Here is a 17998-nt window from a genome sequence, read left to right as displayed (position 1 = left end):
CCCGTGATAAGGCATTGCAGGTCGGCGCAGCTTGAAGGACCAGAAGGACCGATTCTGCGATGAATCTTAATAAATTAAAAAAATATATGTGCCAGGAAGGCATGAATTGAATTAAAGTTGAAAATCGTCTGAAGACTGTTAAAATGTACTCCTTCCCCTCCCTCCCCCCCTCTTCCTTTTCAGCCTTGATGAAGGATCTCAGGTTGAAACAACGTCAACTGCGCACTAACCCCCATAGATGCTGAGTTCGAGTGTGTGTGTGTGTGTGTGTGTGTGTGTGTCTCACAATTTCCTGCATCTGCATAATCCCTTTTGTTTAAAATGTGTGAATTTTTGCTTGCTTTGGGTCAGGAGAAAGATGAGCTTAACTCCGAGTTTTTTCATAAAAACTTGCTGGTGACGACACAGGACTTATTTATGGCTGGAACTGAAACAACCAGTACAACCCTGTGCTGGGCTCTTCAAATCCTGGCAAAGTATCCAGAAGTTCAAGGTAAGCTTTAATTCAATTCAAATCTATTCGTTTAATTATCACCCAACCATACATGAATATTCATGAATACAGCCAAGTGAAAGAGCATTACTCCGGGGTCAAAGTGCAAAACACAGTACCAATGGTCACACACAGCACAAAGCACTCACAAGGTAGCAAGCACAAATGGTATCATAATCACACAATAAAATAATCAAAAACTCACTCCATCAATCTCCAGTTGATTTCAATGGAGCCCGTCTCCTGTGAGCAAACACGGTGGGGGGAGCCGGCTCCAGCCTGGACACTGCACCACACCGTCCCTGGAGGAGTGCACTGGCCCCAAAGCAACCACCCCCGTCCCCAGGTGAAACTGCAGCTTGAGGCCCAGTCCTCGCATATAAAAAACAACAAGCCCATATAGAATATCAGAAAAAATACAACCAAATAAACTATATAGCCCAGACCTTCAGTCCATTAAAATCTTCAGCTGATCATAAAAGAGCTTATCGTCAATTCAGAATCAGGTTTAATATCACCAGCATTTATTGTGAAATCTGTTAACTTTGCAGTAGCAGTACAATGCAATACATAATAAAGAAAAACTGAATTACTGTAAATAGATATTAAATAGTTAAATTAAATAAGTAATGCAAACAAAGTACTGAGGTCATGTTCATGAATTCAGTGTCCATTCAGAAATCGGATGGCAGAGGGGAAGAAGCTGTTCCTGAATCATTGAGTGTGTGCCTTTAGGCTCCTGTACCTCCTCTCTGATGGTAGCAATGAGAAAAGAGCATGTCCTGGATAATAGAGGTCCTTAATGATGGATGCCACCTTTCTAAGGCACCACTGTTTGAAGATATTTTAGCTACTACAGAGGCAAGTGCCATGATGAAGCTGACTGAGTTTACATCTCTCGGCAGCTTACTTCAATCCTGTGCAGTACCCACACCCCGTACCAGATGGCAATACAGCCAGTTAGAATGGTCTCCATGGTATATCTATAGAAATTGTGAGGTGTATATCAATTACACAACAGTGTCAAAATCAAAGTTCAAAGTAGATTTTATTATCACCATATACAGAATCACAATTAGAATCAGGTTTATCAGGAGTAGTGAGAAGAGAACATGTCCTGGGTGGTGGTCTCTGATGATGAATGACAGTGTTCCATATAGATGTTTATTAGAAAAAAAGCATAGAACATAGAGAAAAAAAACAGATAAACTACAGCACAATGCAGGCCCTTCAGCCCACAAAGCTGTGCCGAACCTTAGAAATTACCCAGGGTTACCCACAGCCCTCTGTTTTTCTAAGCTCTATGTACCTATCCAGGAGTCTCTTAAAAGACCCTCTCATACCCACCTCCACCACCAGAGCTGGGAACCCATTCCAAGCACTCAGTACTCTCTGCATAATTAAAAAAAAAACAACTTACCCCTGAGAATGGTTTATTCTCAGACTGGCAGTTGGTGACTAGTGGTGTTCTGCAGGGGTCGGTGTTGGAACCCCAACTCTTTACAATCTATATTAATGATTTGGAGAAAGGGACTAAGTGCAACATATCGAAGTTTGCTGATGACACAAAGATGGGAGGGAGTGTAATGAGTGCGGACATTGAAACCCTGCAGGGGGACATAGATAGGCTGAGTGATTGGGCAGACACTTGGCAGATGAAATATAATACTGACAAGTGTGAGGTCTTGCACTTTGGCAGGAAAAATAATAGAGCAAGTTATTATCTAAATGGAGAGAAACTGGAAAGTGCTTCTGTGCAAAGGGATCTGGGGATCCTGGTGCAGGAAACACAAAAAGTTAGTATGCAAGTGCAGCAGGTGGTCAAGAAGGCCAATGGAATGCTGGCTTTTATTGCTAGGGGGATGGAGTATAAGGACAGGGAGGTCTTACTGCAGTTGGACCGGGTATTGGTGAAACCACACCTGGAGTACTACGTGCAGTTCTGGTGTCCATATTTAAGAAAGGACATACTGGCTCTTGAGGCAGTGCAGAGAAGGTTCACTAGGTTAATTCCGGGGATGGGTGGGTTGATGTATGATGAGAGGTTGAGTAGACTGGGACTCTACTCATTGGAGTTCCGAAGAATGAGAGGCGATCTTATTGAAACATATAAGATTGTGAAGGGGCTTGATTGGGTGGATGCGGGGAGAATGTTCCCAATGATGGGTGAATCTAGGACTAGGGGACATAATCTTAAAATAAGGGGATGCCGTTCCAGGACTGAGATGAGGAGAAATTTCTTCACTCAGAGGGTAGTGGGGCTGTGGAATTTACTGCCCCAGAGAGCTGTGGAAGCTACTACACTCAATAAATTCAAAACGGAGATAGACATTTTCCTGGATTAAAAATAGCATTAGGGGATACGGTGAGCGAGCAGGTAAGTGGAGATGAGGCTAGGTTCAGATCAGCCATGTGATCTCCTGGACCAGTTTTCAATAGCCTGGATGGGTCGGAGAGGAATTTTCCAGATTTTTTCTCCTCAATTGGCAAATTGTTTTTTTTTTCCCCGGGCGATCTCATGGGTTTGGGCGGGATGAATAATAAAATAAAATGGGCGGCATGGTGCCCTGTTGGTTGGCACTGTTGCCTTGTGGGATTCGGTGAAAACTGGAGTGAAGATTGGATCAGCCATGATCTTGTTGAATGGTGGAGCAGGCTTGAGGGGCCGATTGGCCTACTCCTGTTCCTATCTCTTCTGTTCTTATGACACCTTCTCTGTACCTACTGCCAAGCACCTTAAAATTGTGCCCTCTCGTGATAGCTTTTTCAGCCCTGGGAAAAAGCCTTTGACCATCTGTACGATCAATGCCTCTCATCATCTTATACATCTCTATCAAGTCACCTCTCATCCTCCGTCGCTCCAAGGAGAAAAGGCCAAGTTCCCTCAACCTATTCTCATAAGGCATGCTCCCCAATCCAGGAAACAACTTTGTACATCTCTTCTACACCCTTTCTATATTTTCCACATCCTTCCTGTAAGTGAGGTGACCAGAACTGAGCACAGTATTCCAAGTCGGGTCTGACCAGGGTCTTATATAGCTGTAACATTATCTCTTGGCTCTTAAACTCAATCCAACAATTGATGAAGGCCAATGCACCGTATGCCTTCTTAACCACAGAGCCAAGCTGAACAGCAGCTTTGTGTGTCCTATGAACTCAGCCCCCAAGATCCCTCTGATCCTCTACACTGCCAAGAGTCTGACCATTAATACTATATCCTGCCATCATATTTGACCTACCAAAATGAACCACCTCACACTTATCTGGGTTGAACTCCATCTGCCACTTCTGAGGTCAGTTCGGCATCCTATTGATATCCCGTTGTAACCCCTGACAACTCTCCACACTATCCACAACACCCCCAATCTTTGTGTCATCAGCAAATTTACTAACTCATCGCTCCATTTCCTCATCCAGGTCATTTATAAAAATCATGAAGGGAAGAGGTCCCAGAACAGATCCCAAAGGCATGCCACTGGTCACCAGCCTCCATGCAGAATATGACCCACTTAGAACCACTCTTTGCCTTCTGTGGGCAAGCTAATTTTGGATCGACAAAGCAAGGTCCCCTTGGATCCCATGCCTTATTACTTTCTCAATAAGCCTTGCATAGGGTACCTTATCAAATGCCTTGCTGAAATCCATATACACTACATCTACTGCTCTACCTTCATCAATGTGTTTAGTCACATCCTCAAAAAATTCAATCAGGCTCGTAAGGCACGACCTGCCTTTGACAAAGCTATGCTGACTATTCCTAATCACATCATGCCTCTCTAAATGTTCATAGATCCTGCCTCTCAGGATCTTTTCCATCAACATATCAACTACTGAAGTAAGACTCACTGGTCTATAATTTCCTGGGCTATCTCTACTCCCTTTCTTGAGTAAGGGAACAACATCTCCAACCGTCCAAACCTCTGGAACTTCTCCCGTCCCCATTGATGATGCAAAGATCATTGCCAAATGCTCAGCAATCTCCTCCGTCACCTGCCACAGTAACCTGGGGTACATCTCGTCTGGTCCTGGAGACTTATCCAACTTGATGCTTTCCAAAAGCTCCAGCACATCCTCTTTCTTAATGTCTATATGCTCGAGATTTTCAATCCACTGTAAGTCATCCCTACAATCTCCAAGATCCTTTTCTGCAGTGAATACTGAAGCAAAGTAGTCATTAAGTACCTCAGCTATCTCCTCCAGTTCCATACACACTTTTCCACTGTCACACTTGATTGGTCCTCTCACATCTTATCCTCTTGCTCTTCACATACTGATAGAATGCCTTGGCGTTTTCTTTAATTCTGCTCGCCAAGGCCATCTTATGGCCCCTTCTGGCTCTCCTAATTTCATTCTTAAGCTCCTTCCTGCTAGCCCTATAATCTTCTAGATCTCTATCATTACCTAGATTTTTGAATCTTTCATAAGCTTTTCTTTACTTCTTGACTAGGTTTTCAACAGCCTTTGTACAACATGGTTCCTGCACCATGCCATTCTTTCCGTCTTATTGGAACGTACCTATGCAGAACTCCACGCAAACATCCCCTGAATATTTGCCACATTTCTGCCATATATTTCCCTGAGAACATATTTCCCCTTATGCCAATTAAATGCTGATTGTGATCACTATCTCCAAAATGCTCTCCTACTGAGAGACCTGAAACCTGACCAGGTTCATTTCCCAATACCAGATCAAATACAGCCTCTCCTCTTGTAGGCTTATCTACATATTGTGTCAGGAAACCTTCCTGAGCAAACCTAACAAAATCCACCCCATCTAATCCCCTTGCTCTAGGGAGATGCCAATTAATACTTGGGAAATTTAAATTTCTCACCACGAAGCTCTCATTGTTACACCTTTCCAGAATCTGTCTCCCTATCTGCTCCTTGATGTCCCTGTTACTATTGGGTGGTCTATAAAAACATCCAGTAGAGTTATTGACCCCTTCCTGTTTCTAACTTCCACCCACAGAGACTCGGTAGACAATCCCTCCATGACTTCCTCCTTTTCTGCCACCTTGATACTATCTCCGGTCAGCAGTGCCAAGCCCCTGACTCTTTAGCCTCCCTCCCTGTCCTTACTGAAACATCTAAAGCCTGGCACTCTAAGTAACCATTCTTGCCCTGAGCCATCCAAGTCTCTGTAATGTCCACAACATCATATCTCTAAGTACTGATCCACGCTCTAAGCTCATCTGTTTTGTTCATAATGCTTCTTGCATTAAAATGGACACATCTCAAACCATTGGTCTGAGAGTATCCCTTCTCTATCACCTGCCTATCTTCCCTCTCTCACTGTCTACAAGCTCTCTCTATATGTGAGCCAACCGCCCCTCTCCCTGTCTCTTCAGATTGGTTCCCAACCCCCAAAATATTTTCCAGTTTTTTGTTATATGTATGAGTAAATCTAAAAATGTAAGCATAGTAATCACTCAAGACGAATATGATGTTCTCTCGAGGAGTTATTTCCTTAATGGAGAATGCCTGTGGGTGAATTTGTTTAACATGGAGAGATTGATGCATGAGCAGCCACAACTCAGTCCTTGTCAGATCGGGGTCAACGTCCAGTGGCATGGAATGCAAGATGACTCAGGACCCTTCACTGCTGAAGCCCTCCTCTGCATTCACAGCCACTGTGATGTGTCGTCATCTTCCGCCAGCTCCACTGTTGAGATCTTGGTTGGATCACACTTTGGAACTTTCCCTTAGACCTTACTGCCATGAGTGACCCTACTAGGAGGTAAAATCCAGACGCAATCGCTCATAAGCCATCAAAACATGCAGAAAAATGCATCACGTTCGTCAAAACAAATCAGTGGGAATTATGCTGGGGGCAGTCTGCAAGTGTCACCACACTTCTCATATGGACCTCATTGAAACCTGTTGAATATGGAAAGGCCTCGATAGAGTGGCTGTAAAGAGGATGTTTCCTATGGTGAGACTCTAAAACCAGAGGACACAGGCTCAGAATAGAGGGACGTCCTTTTAGAATCAGAATCAGATTTACTATCACTGGAATAAGTCGTGGAATTTGATAACTTTATGGCAGCAGTACAATGAATTACATGATAAATATAGAGAACAAAACTGTTACTTTGTTATATATGTCTATTAAATAGTTAAGTAAGTAGTGCAAAATAACTGAAATTAAAAAGTAGTGAGTTAGTGTTCATGGGGAAGAAGCTGTTCCTGAATTGTTGAGATGAGGAGGAAGTTTTTAGCTTGTGAGTGGTGAATCTGTGGGATTTGTTGCCATAGGCGGCTGTGGAGGTGAAGTCATTGGGCAGAATTTGATATATTCTTGATTGGTCAGGAATTAAAGGAATATTGAGGAGATTGGGGCTGAGAGTGAAAATGGATCAGCCATGATGAAATGGCCAAATAGCTTAATTCTGCTCCTATATTTGATGGTTTCCTAGAGCCTTCCGGTGCCAACATGCCCACAATTTACTAACCCTTACTAATCTGTACCATACATCCTTGGAATGTAGGAGGGAATCGGAGGATTTGGAGGAAACCTAGGGGGTCACAGGGAAGAATGTACAAACTCCTTACTAACAGCGGTGGGAATCAAACTCTGATCAGTGTTCACTGGTGTTGGAAGACATGACGGTGCTAACAGCTTCATACCATGCTGCCTGTGTATGTAAGGGTGCAATGAGAACCGTACCTGCAGCAGTATCACAGGCACACAGCATATAAGCTGAATGCTGAAGAAAAAGCATAAACAAAATTTTTACAAGAAAGGTCACAATTAGGACAAAACCATGAGGTTCATTTCGGTGCCAAGTGATCAAATACTCAACTCTCAGTTTCCCAAAATGTTTCTGTTATTCATTAGGAATCTCAGGACCAAAATAATAAATACTGTTATGTACCAGCAGCAATAGATCACAAACTGAGTCAGGTTTTAATGTTAAAACCATTATCTTTATTAGTATCTACTCATAATATAGAAAATTAAACAAAATAAACAGAAGTTAACGTGTGTGTGTGTGTCCTAAACAGTCAAGCTTTGGAACAGTTCTAAATGTCTTAAGATGGCAAACTAGAAAAGGTCCAGTAATCCGCAGAATAAATGAAGGTTGAGATTTGTAAATCCATGCTAAGAGTGTAGAGAGGAGGCGATTATGAAGAATTCCATAGACTCCATGCTGGGAAAACAAAGTAACAGTCGCCGAAGATCTTATCCGTCGAGTTGTTCCAAATTCCATGTAGAATTATTCCCAGGTGACAGTCATGGAATATCCCTTTGCACAAGTAGTTACCACATAACACACCCGAATCCAGGTAAGGGTTAACAAAAGTGGCGGCCACAGGATACTCCAACAAAATCCGAAATGACAGTCACTTATCCAAAACACTATGTGCCGTCAATCAACCCAATCCTGGGCATGGGAAAGTATCAGACTTTACCCATATTGTAGCAAACTACTGCCAGCTTGCAGTCCAAACTTTCACTTACTCTCCTTCTTTCTACTGAAAAGTCCCAATGGTCTGTCCAAGCTTGTTATACTGATGTCATAGTCCCGCCTCATTCAGGCATTTTTAAAGTGACACCCATAGTACAAAACAGTGGTCACGTAACAATACCTCTAACAATACTTAGACCTCAGACAATTTTAAGAACTTTTCCTCAGCTCAGCGATGAACTGAGGCTGTGCAATTGATTTCCTTATTTATATTTCTTTCTATACAATCATGTATTGCATTGTACTGCTGCTGCTAAGTTAACAAAATTTCACAACAGATGAGGGTGATAAAAAATCTGACTCTGATTCTGGTGTACTCCAGCTGCAGTGATCCCTGGCTTCGTGTCTTTCGTAAACCTTCAGCTCTGAATGTTATTTGCTTACTTTTATTGTTTGCATGACTTGACCCTCTCCCCTCCTCCGTCCCCTTCCCCCTCTCTACCCCATCTCTCTCATCTCTCCTACTCCCTCCTCTCTCCCCATTCCTCCTTCACCCTCTCCATCCCTTCCTCCTCCTCCCACTCTCTGTCCCTCTCCCCCACTCTCTGTCCCTCTCCCCCACTCTCCATCCCTCCTCCCCCCACTCTCCATCCCACCCTCGCCCCCCCCACTCTTAGTACCCCCTCGCCACCACCTTCTCCCTCCCTCCTCCGTCGCCACCACACCCCCCCCCTCCCTGCGTACTCTCTCTTCCCCCTGAGCCCTGCGCATGCTCTCTCTCCACCCCCTCAGACCCCGCACGCTCTCTCTCCCGGCCCCCACACGTGCTCTCTCCCCCCCTCCGTCCCTGCGCTCTCCCCACTGAGATAAAGCTACCTGAGTGAACAGCTACAGAATCTAGGCCTCTGTACTTTCCACTGCAACCAAAACTCCACAATCTGTGCAGATCGGAAATAACACCTCCACCTCACTGACAATCAACACTGGCGCACCACAGTGATATGGGCTTAGCCCATTGCTCTACTCTCTCTACACCCATGACTATGTAGCTAGAGACAGCTCAAACACCATCTATAAATTTTGCTGATGATATATAACCATTGTTGGCAGATGGAGAGAGATATATCAGCTAATTGAGTGGTGTTGTACTGAACATTAGTGTGATGGGATCTTAAGTTTCATTGATTATGGACTATGCCTTTAAGGGGGGGAGGGAGTGAGAGAGAGCCTGAATAGTGTTATGAAAAGCAGCTGTCTTCTGCTGCTGACCGAGTTGCTATGGAGAGAGAGGAGGAGTTACATGATGGACAGCTGGTGTTCAGCATGTGTGTATTTAAACAAGGACAACTGTCTTTCTCGCAGCCACACGGAGGAGACGCACAGAGGCTGGTGATGAAAGAGTCACTGGATGAATTCTTCGAGTGCCCACAAGGGTGGGTTGAGGATCAGTCAAGAGAGATTGATCAGTGGCTGTCACAGTGCATGTAAAGGTGACCCTGTGGGAACTACTGGTGTCTTTAACCCTTGTCTGGGTTGGTAGTTTTACCACTTGAAGAGAGTACCCTTAGTGTAGTCACATTTGTCTAACTTGAAGGATTCGGAGGACAATGGGAAGATCGATGACACCTGTTTATTCAGATTACAAATACCTCTCTCTCACCTCAATTCTGTGGATTGAACTGAACTTTCTTACACACCATCATAAGACTGTAACTCTTGCCTCCTGAACTTGAATGAGTTTGGGAACTTTATTTTCATACCTATATCTGCATAACATTGCTAACTTTTGATTTATCTGGTTTAAGTTACTATATTACATAATTACTGATAAAATAGTGTTTTGTTAACAGCAAAACAAGACTCCAGGTGTGTTCTATTGCTGCTGACACTTTTACGGGATGATTCTTTCCCAGATTACACACTTAGCCTCTGCTTTGCTGATACTAATGTGCATTTCTATATTTCTTTAACACCCTCTTTGCCAACTCATCCACCCTCTCATTCCCCTTCACCCCTACATGAGCTGCAACCCATAGAAATTTTACCTGACCTCCCTGATTTGCAACTCTTGTGACTGACTGAAGGACTTCATAAAGTACATCTTGCTGGCTGTTTGAGTGAAAAGACCTTAAACTTGCTGGAACTGAGGATGAATCTGAGCACATCAACACTTCAACTTGTCTAGCTTTCTCCACCCGTCGCAACGCAAACAACACTGCCATCATCTCCACTGTATACGCCCCTTATCAGATGTTCTTCTGCTGATTTCCATTTCTTTTGCTGGTATAGCCACCCCAAACCCAGTCACTCCTGTTTCAGGTTGCTTAGCACCATCCGTATAAATCTGAGTATAACCACTATACTTTTCCATCACATGATAGTTAAATGCACTTACCAAATCAGTTTTATATTTTCCTTTTCTTTTTACCTCTAACGAATGCCAGTCTATGTCAGGCCATACACTCTTCCATGGAGCTACAACTGGATAAACTACTGAAGGACTTATTCTTAGATCAAACACTCCACATTCTTTAGCAATATCATTCCCTACCTGACTAAAGTTATCCCTCTGAAACTTCCCATTCTCCCAGCACACCTGCAGCACTTCTTTAGCGGGGTGAGAATCATTGTGCCCTTGCAAAATGTGGCAAGAAAGATGGGACAGAGTGGGGAAAGGGAGGCATTTATATCAAATACAGAAGAGTGTTACAGGTACTAGGGTAGGCAGTGGATACAGAAGAGAGGAAACTGTGTGGACTAGGTTAAGGCTGGGGCACTGTGCACTAAACAAAACATTGAAAATGACAGGGAAACACCAGACAGGTTTGCGTGAGGAATGTCAGGAAGAGGAGTCAGTAGAACATGTAATTCTGAGTTGCAGGAAGTATGGGATACAGAGAGAGATGATAAGAATTAATCTAAGGGAATTGGGGGTGCAAGAATTCACATTAAAAGGGATACTGGGCATAGGTGAAAGGGCACAGGTCAGGGTACTTTTAGCTTTCTTAAGGGATACAGGGTTTTTTTTTATAGAATATGATAGATACGCAGGAATAGGGTACTAGGATGGCCAAAGAAGAAAGGATAAAAGTGTAGATTAAAGTATGTGTGTGTGTGCATGGGTGAAGGGATTTAGAGTGTGAGTCTATCGTCTGATCCACACTCCAGAGCAGAAGGAGGCGGTAAGGCACCATTAAGCTGGGTGCCAACCGCCGTAAAACAAGAAGGAGAAGAAGATACTTTTACAGAGCTGCGTGTATGTAACATTTAGTAAGACCAAAGAGCTGACTGTGGACTACATAAAAGGTAAGACGGGGGAACACAAATCTTATTCTCAGAGTTATTGGAAGTGGAAGGAGTGAGCAATTTCAATTTCCTTCAATAGCTCTGAGGACGTAACATGATGCAGCTATAAAGAAGTCAAGGCAGTGACTATATTTCATGAGATTTGGTATGTTACACAAATTTCTACAATGTACTATGGAAAGCATTCTGACTGACTGCATCACCACCCCATATGGGTTGTGGGGGTACTGCACATACATAGGTTATTTAGAGATACAACACAGTAACAGGCCATTCTGATCCAACTAATCCACACTACCGTGACACCCATGTGACCAATTATCCTTCTACACTGTACGGCTTTGGGATGTGGGAGAAACCAGAGCACCCAGAGCAAACCCACAACGTCACAACCTTGGGTCATTGGTAGATGTTCTTTGAGGATTCTGAATTCTCTGTGTTTTATTCATTATAATTATCTGAATTAATGCACTTCAGGGTTTCTATGTGTTATTGTTAGGTCCTGCCCAGTTTACAGTTAAGTTGCAATTGTCCTTGGGTACTTCCAGTTACTTCTTCAAGACTTTGCAGGGGTCCTTGGACTTTTGTCTCTTATTTGAAGAGTTACTGGTTAACTCTGTAATTAGTCTGGAGTTTTATCAGCTGGGCACAGATTCTTTTGTGCACTTGAATGTATTTAAAGGGGTAGCGCTATCCTCGCGGGTCTCTGTTCTCTAGATCCCTGCCTAGTGGAGTTCTGGCCAAGTTATCACAAGTTATCCAAGACCTTGTAAGTTCAATTGATTTGCTTATTAATAAAATTGCTAGTTTCACTTAACCCTTCTGGTTGTCTGTGTGATCCTGTGCTTGCCTGTGAAGATACAGTGTGAGACACATGGATCTGCAGAGCACGTACAAACTCCTTACAGACATTTGCAGAGTCTCAAATTGGCTCTCTCGTAATCCTAAATTTTCACTAATGAGAAGGTGTACCTAATAAAGTGACCACAGTGTAAAATCAGATGATATTGACCAATATGACGAGTTGGGAAATGTTGGTAAATGAAATGCGTGAAACAAAATCTTATCTTCCTCTCCCAGAGAAGATTCATAATGAGATTGATGATGTGATTGGTTCTCATCGAAGACCTGCAATTCAGGATCGAGTGAAGATGCCGTACACTGATGCGGTCATCTACGAGGTCCAGCGATATATCGACATCGCTCCCATAAACCTACCACACATGGCAACAAGTGATGTGAACTTCCGAGGATATTTGATACCCAAGGTCAGAGTCTAGATCAATATAATGAATGTTTTATTTGTATTATTTGTAATAACATCAAACCAAAAATTAAATAATCACATGTCAGCTATTCTGTACTTCAGAAGGTACAGTGTCCTTAACTTGCTTGTTGCTGAGGAGGAATGGTGGTGGTTGTCCATCCTGTCCGATGATGACAGGAGACCTGTGTGGGAGAGTTTGTAAAGTGGACAAGCTGTTGCACTGGGGCAGTTCCTCTCTATCAACCTCAAAAGACCGGCTCCAGTGATATGAACGAACATCACAAACTGGGGTCTTCCTTGGTTGCAGTGGATGAACATGACATCTTCTGTGCCTCGTCATGCACTTCATTCTTCAGGGAGCATTTCAGTGTCGCCTTCATGGGCATTGGATCTCACTATAGATCTGATCTGCCCCATCCACAGGAGCTGACTTCACATACTAAGACAGGTCAGTCTCTCTCACTGGGATATAAGGCTGCTGGCTACCCTTGCCTGCTTTAGCCAGCCTGTTGAAGTGGTGTACCGGGGTGTGGCTGCTGTCACATGAGGACAGTCATTTGGAGCCCCAGCAGACAGCAGAGTGGGGGCCAAAGGTGAATGAGCAACCTTGGAATGGACATGACAAATTTCAACACTGGAGCTGCTACCCCTCCCTGGACATCCCATACACTCCAAGAGGTGGAATAATCACCAGTAGATTGGGGTACACAGTGACTGGTAGGGCTTTAAAGTTTTAGTATATAATGCACTGAAAAAGCGCAAGAAATTGGAGCAGAGTCAGGCCATTGATTATCCCTCTCAGTTATAGCCTTCTGCCTTCCCCCTGTAATTGTTGACACCTTGACTAATGAACAACCTGCCAACCTCCACTTTAAATGTACCCAACGACTTGGCCTCCACAGCCACCTGTGGCGATGAATTCCACAGATTCCCCACCCTCTGGCAAAGGAAATTCCTCCTCATCTCTGTTCTAAAGGGACATCCTTGTATTCTGAGACTGTGCCCTCTAGCCCTAATCCTCTCCATGTCCACTCTATCTAGGCCAGGGGTTCCCAACCGTTTTTTATGCCTTGGACTCCTACCATTAACCAAGAGGTCCGTAGACCCCAGGGTTTGAACGCGTGATCTAAGTCTTTCAATATTCAATAGGTTTCAATGAAGTCCCCTCTTATTTCTTCCTCATCTCTGTTCTAAAGTGATGATCCTTTATTCTGAGGCCATGATCTCAGGTCTTCTTCTGCCGGTCTCTTAAAGTTAAAGGAATCTCTCCTAAACAATAAATTCGCAGGTGTGTTTTTTTTGGAACTATGCTCCTATTCAATACTTGAAACTATAGTGATGTAGACTCAGTTGATATTTTTAAATGCCAGCTCAAAACCTATTCATTTAACTTTGCTTTTAACTAACATCTTTTTGTCTTTTATTTTTATATTTATTTCTATTACATTCTGTGCTCCGAGGATCAATACCACATCAGCCACTGCAGTACATCATTTCTGAGATGTAAAACGTCATCAGTCATTCTTTTAATGTGTTGAGATAATTGCTGCTTTATATATCTGACATAACTTTTGATCATAACCACATCTGAACTTGCTTCTGTGTTTAGGGCATGCATGTGATCCCTGTCCTTTCGTCTGTTCTGAAAGACAACTGCCTCTGGGAGTCGCCTGAATCATTTAATGCAAGCCATTTCCTTGATGAAAATGGATGTTTCAAAAAGAGTGAACATTTCTTGGCATTCTCAACAGGTATACATATACACTTATTTTATTGCCTTTTCTCTCTGCCCACCTGCAAGAGAACCACAACTTTGTAGCGTTTGGAGGCTTGCATACCTCAATGACCCAGAGATCTATATTGGAAGGAGTAAGGGCTTTATGCTTTGGTTCTTGGTAGGGTCACCCATGCCAAATAGGTCAAAGGGTAGAGGCCAGACTAACTAGACAATTGAATGGCGGAGCAGACTTGATGGGCCAATTAGCCAAATTCTGCTCCTATATCTTAAGGTGTTTTGGTCTAAAATGGAAATAGCAATGAAGTGCATTGGTATTCTTGAGTCTTCACCAGGGACTTGCATGACAGCAGTGAACACTCAGGCACTAACACAACGAAGGAAGCCCCGAACACCATCAGAGATGGACGACCTTCACTGTGATCCTAAACACCAATGGCGTAATGGGCTGCTGCTGCTCTCCGTCCAATAAAACAGACATGCTGCTTTCTGTAGACCTTCCTAAACTGAGGTGCAGACGCTGGGCACATTACACTAACTGGAGTCAGACAGAGCTAAACATCAAAGTGTGCATGAGGAGATTCCTTTATACTGAAGCAGGAGTAGATTGTTCACTTCCGCACACACGAAAATCACACAGTGAGGATTACCCAGTGTTATGACTGTGAATGAAGTACTGGAGAGACACTGAAGTTGGTGGATATAAAAGTGTTTACTCTTCAAAGTATATCACAGTTTGAAATGCTGAAGATGAATGGTAACACAATACAGTTTGTGGTTACAATGATACCATTTACTTCAATACTTTGGGTTGACAATGCTTCACTTGGGGCAGAATGGTAGAGTAGTGGTTAGCACAATAATTTCCAGTACCAGAGGCTGGGATTTAATTCCCACTGATCTCTGTAAGGAGTTTGTATATCCTCCCCATGATGGCATGGGTTCCCTCCAGGTAGTCCAGTGTCCTCCCACAGTCCAAAAATGTACTGGTTAGTCAGTTAATTGGACATTGTAAATTGTCCCATGATTCAGCTGCGATTAAATTGGGGGATGCTGGGCAGAGTGGCTTGAAGTCCCAACAGGGCCTATTTCGTGTGGTATCTCAATGAATGAATGAATCAATAAATGAATACAATTGTTAAACACCTTAATCTTCAAACCAACACTCTTGACACCATAGATTTAATATTAATCTCCATTGTCTCTCAGTCACATTCATGCGTATGCAGGCATGTCAAGTCAACGGGGTGTTTTCTGGATTAAAATCAACCCCAGTCTACAGCTCCTAGAAGATCATTGTTTTGAGCTGCATTTTAAATTCAATCTACTATCCACATTCAGATCTAAAGACTGGATGCTGTTGAAATTAATATTTTCTATATTTCAAATCTCTAGAATACACCCAGCATGTAAGATTGCTGAGCTTTCCAATTTAAGAAACATCACATAAATAGATTTGTAGTTTCTCAAAGGCATATTCCAGGATGAATTCAAGTTCAAAGTAATCTTATTGTCAAAATGTATATATCACCATCTACAATCCTGACAGGCACAGACAATAAATCTATAGAATAATAACTATACAGAATCAATGAAAGACTATCTAACATGGATATTTAACTAGAATGCAGAAGACAATAAGCTTTGCAAATACAAAAACTAAATTTAATAATAATAACGAAATAAGCAATAAATATTGAGAGCATGAGATGAAGGGCCCTTGAAAGTCAGTCCATCGGTTGTGGGAACATTTCAATGATGGGGCAAGTGGTTCAAGAGCCGAATGGTTGAGGGTAATAAATCTTATGGTATGAGTCAGGAAGCTCTTGTATCTTCTTCCTGGTGGCAGCAGTGAAAAGAGAGCATGATCTGGATGGTGAGGGTCCCTGATGATGGAACAAAATATGTTGTTAAATATATTGCAAAATATATTGGTTATTGATTACTGTACTAGTAGCCGGTGAGCTAGGTTATTGATTTGGAATTTGAGTTTGATCCAACCATGAGATCAGCAGAATTTAAATTTCAGTAATTCAATACAGTGGAATTTAAGGTGTTAGTTCAATAATGCCAGCTATGAAGTGACTAAAAAATGAACTGGTTGATGAATTTGGGCGCCACAGTAGCATAGCATTTTGCACAACGCCATTACAGACTGGGTGTTCTAAGGTTCAGAGTTCCATTCTGGTGCCGTTTTGTAAGGAGTCTCTGTACATCCTCCCAGTGGAATGCACGGGTTTTCCCCTGGTGCTCTGATTTCCTCTCATTTTCCAAAGATATACCAGGTAGGTTAATTGATAATTGTAAATATTCCTGTAATTGGGACAAGGTTAATCGGGGTTGTCACAGGTTGCTGGGGTGGTGTGCCTCAAAGGGCCAGAAGGGCCTACACTGCTCCGTATCACTAAATAGATAAATAAATGTCCTTTTTAGTGTGAGAAAGGAAATCTTGGTGTGGCCTCAATGTGATACTGACACAGCTAGGAAGCTATTTACTTCAAGTGCAATCTCTATTATTATTTATTGCATTGTACTGCCTGCCATAATGAAAACAAATTTCACAACATATAGCAGAGACATTAATCCTGATTCTTATACTGAAGAAAGAAAATGCTGAAGGAATTCCTCCAGTGTTTATTTCATAGTCCAGACTCGAGCAACTTCCATGACTTTCATCAATAAAAAGTCACTTGGGATGAGTGATTATAATATCAAAGTTTTACATTGAGTTTGTAAAGAACAATAGAGAACAAGTCATAAATTAGAGAGCTTAAGATGAAGGAACCCACAGGAGTCTGATCATATGATCGAATTCACCCTGCCATTTGAGGAGATGCGATAGTCAGATGTACCTGTATTACAGTGGAGGGAAGGGAATTAGAGGCATGAGAGAGAGGTGGCCAACATTGACTTGTAAAGAGCACTGGCAGGGATGACAGCAGAGGTGCAATGGCTGGAATTTCTGGAAGCAATTCAGAAAGTGTAGGATATGTACATCCCAAAGAGGAGGAAGTATTCTAAAGGCAGGATGACACAATAGATTCTTGATTAGTCAGGGCATGAAGGGATACAGGAAGAAGACCAAGACGTGACTCGAGTATCAGCAGTACTCTCAATGTCTCAGCCCGATACAGCTAAAAAGCACAACTGCTTCCAAGGTCAGTACAGTCAACAAAGATGTCTAAATGTGTTTAAATGAACTATTGCTTCTTAAAACCAATGGGAACAATACCAATCGTGTTTGGAAATGCCCACAGAGGAAGCGCTGGTGTAGATCAGGGTTACAAATGCATTTAAGGAAACGGGGTTTTAAACTCCCTATACCAGCTATCTTGCTGGCGAACATGCAGTCTCTGGTGGATAAAATCGATGATCTCAGAGCCAGGGTGCTGAATCAGAGGGACATTAGAACCGCGTGTGTCCTTTGCTTCACAGAATTGAGTAACCCTTTCCGTACAAGATGCAGCGATTCAGATTGATGGTTTACTCTACACTGTCAGGATAGATCCATAGAGTCTCTCAAAAGCAGAGGTGGAGGAGTATGCCTCATGATCAACTCTTCTTGGTGTACAAATATATCAGTGCTGTCCCAATGTTGCTCACCAGACCTAGAATACTGGAATATCTAGCAGTAAAGTGTCATCCTTTTCACCTACCAGGGGAGTTCTCTGGGGTCATTTTGGTAGCAGTTTACGTTCTGCCTCAGGCCAATGTCAAGCAGGCTTTAGATGATCTGAGTGATGGGAACAACATGCACAGACCACCATCGTTTTGAGAGATATTAACCA

At 42.8% G+C, this 17998-nt stretch overlaps 2 protein-coding genes across 2 annotated transcripts in view; both read left to right on the top strand.

Moving 5' to 3' along the window:
• The window catches only part of LOC132402265 (cytochrome P450 2C38-like), a 265261-nt gene that overhangs the window by 203118 nt on the left and 44145 nt on the right, over positions 1–17998 (top strand). The gene's annotated exons all lie outside the window — the stretch shown is intronic.
• LOC132402269 (cytochrome P450 2C15-like) overlaps positions 1–17998 on the top strand; it is a 78060-nt gene that overhangs the window by 52237 nt on the left and 7825 nt on the right. The window contains exons 6-8 of the mRNA XM_059985087.1: positions 352–493; positions 12289–12476; positions 14085–14226. Coding sequence (XP_059841070.1) covers positions 352–493; positions 12289–12476; positions 14085–14226 — 472 coding nt within the window. The remainder of the gene's footprint in view (positions 1–351; positions 494–12288; positions 12477–14084; positions 14227–17998) is intronic.

The sequence above is a fragment of the Hypanus sabinus genome, chromosome 11 (assembly GCF_030144855.1).
Source record: "Hypanus sabinus isolate sHypSab1 chromosome 11, sHypSab1.hap1, whole genome shotgun sequence".
Classification (NCBI taxonomy): Eukaryota; Metazoa; Chordata; class Chondrichthyes; order Myliobatiformes; family Dasyatidae; genus Hypanus; species Hypanus sabinus.
The sequence above is the reverse complement of the archived record's forward strand: the minus strand, read 5'-3'. Positions and strand labels throughout refer to the sequence as shown.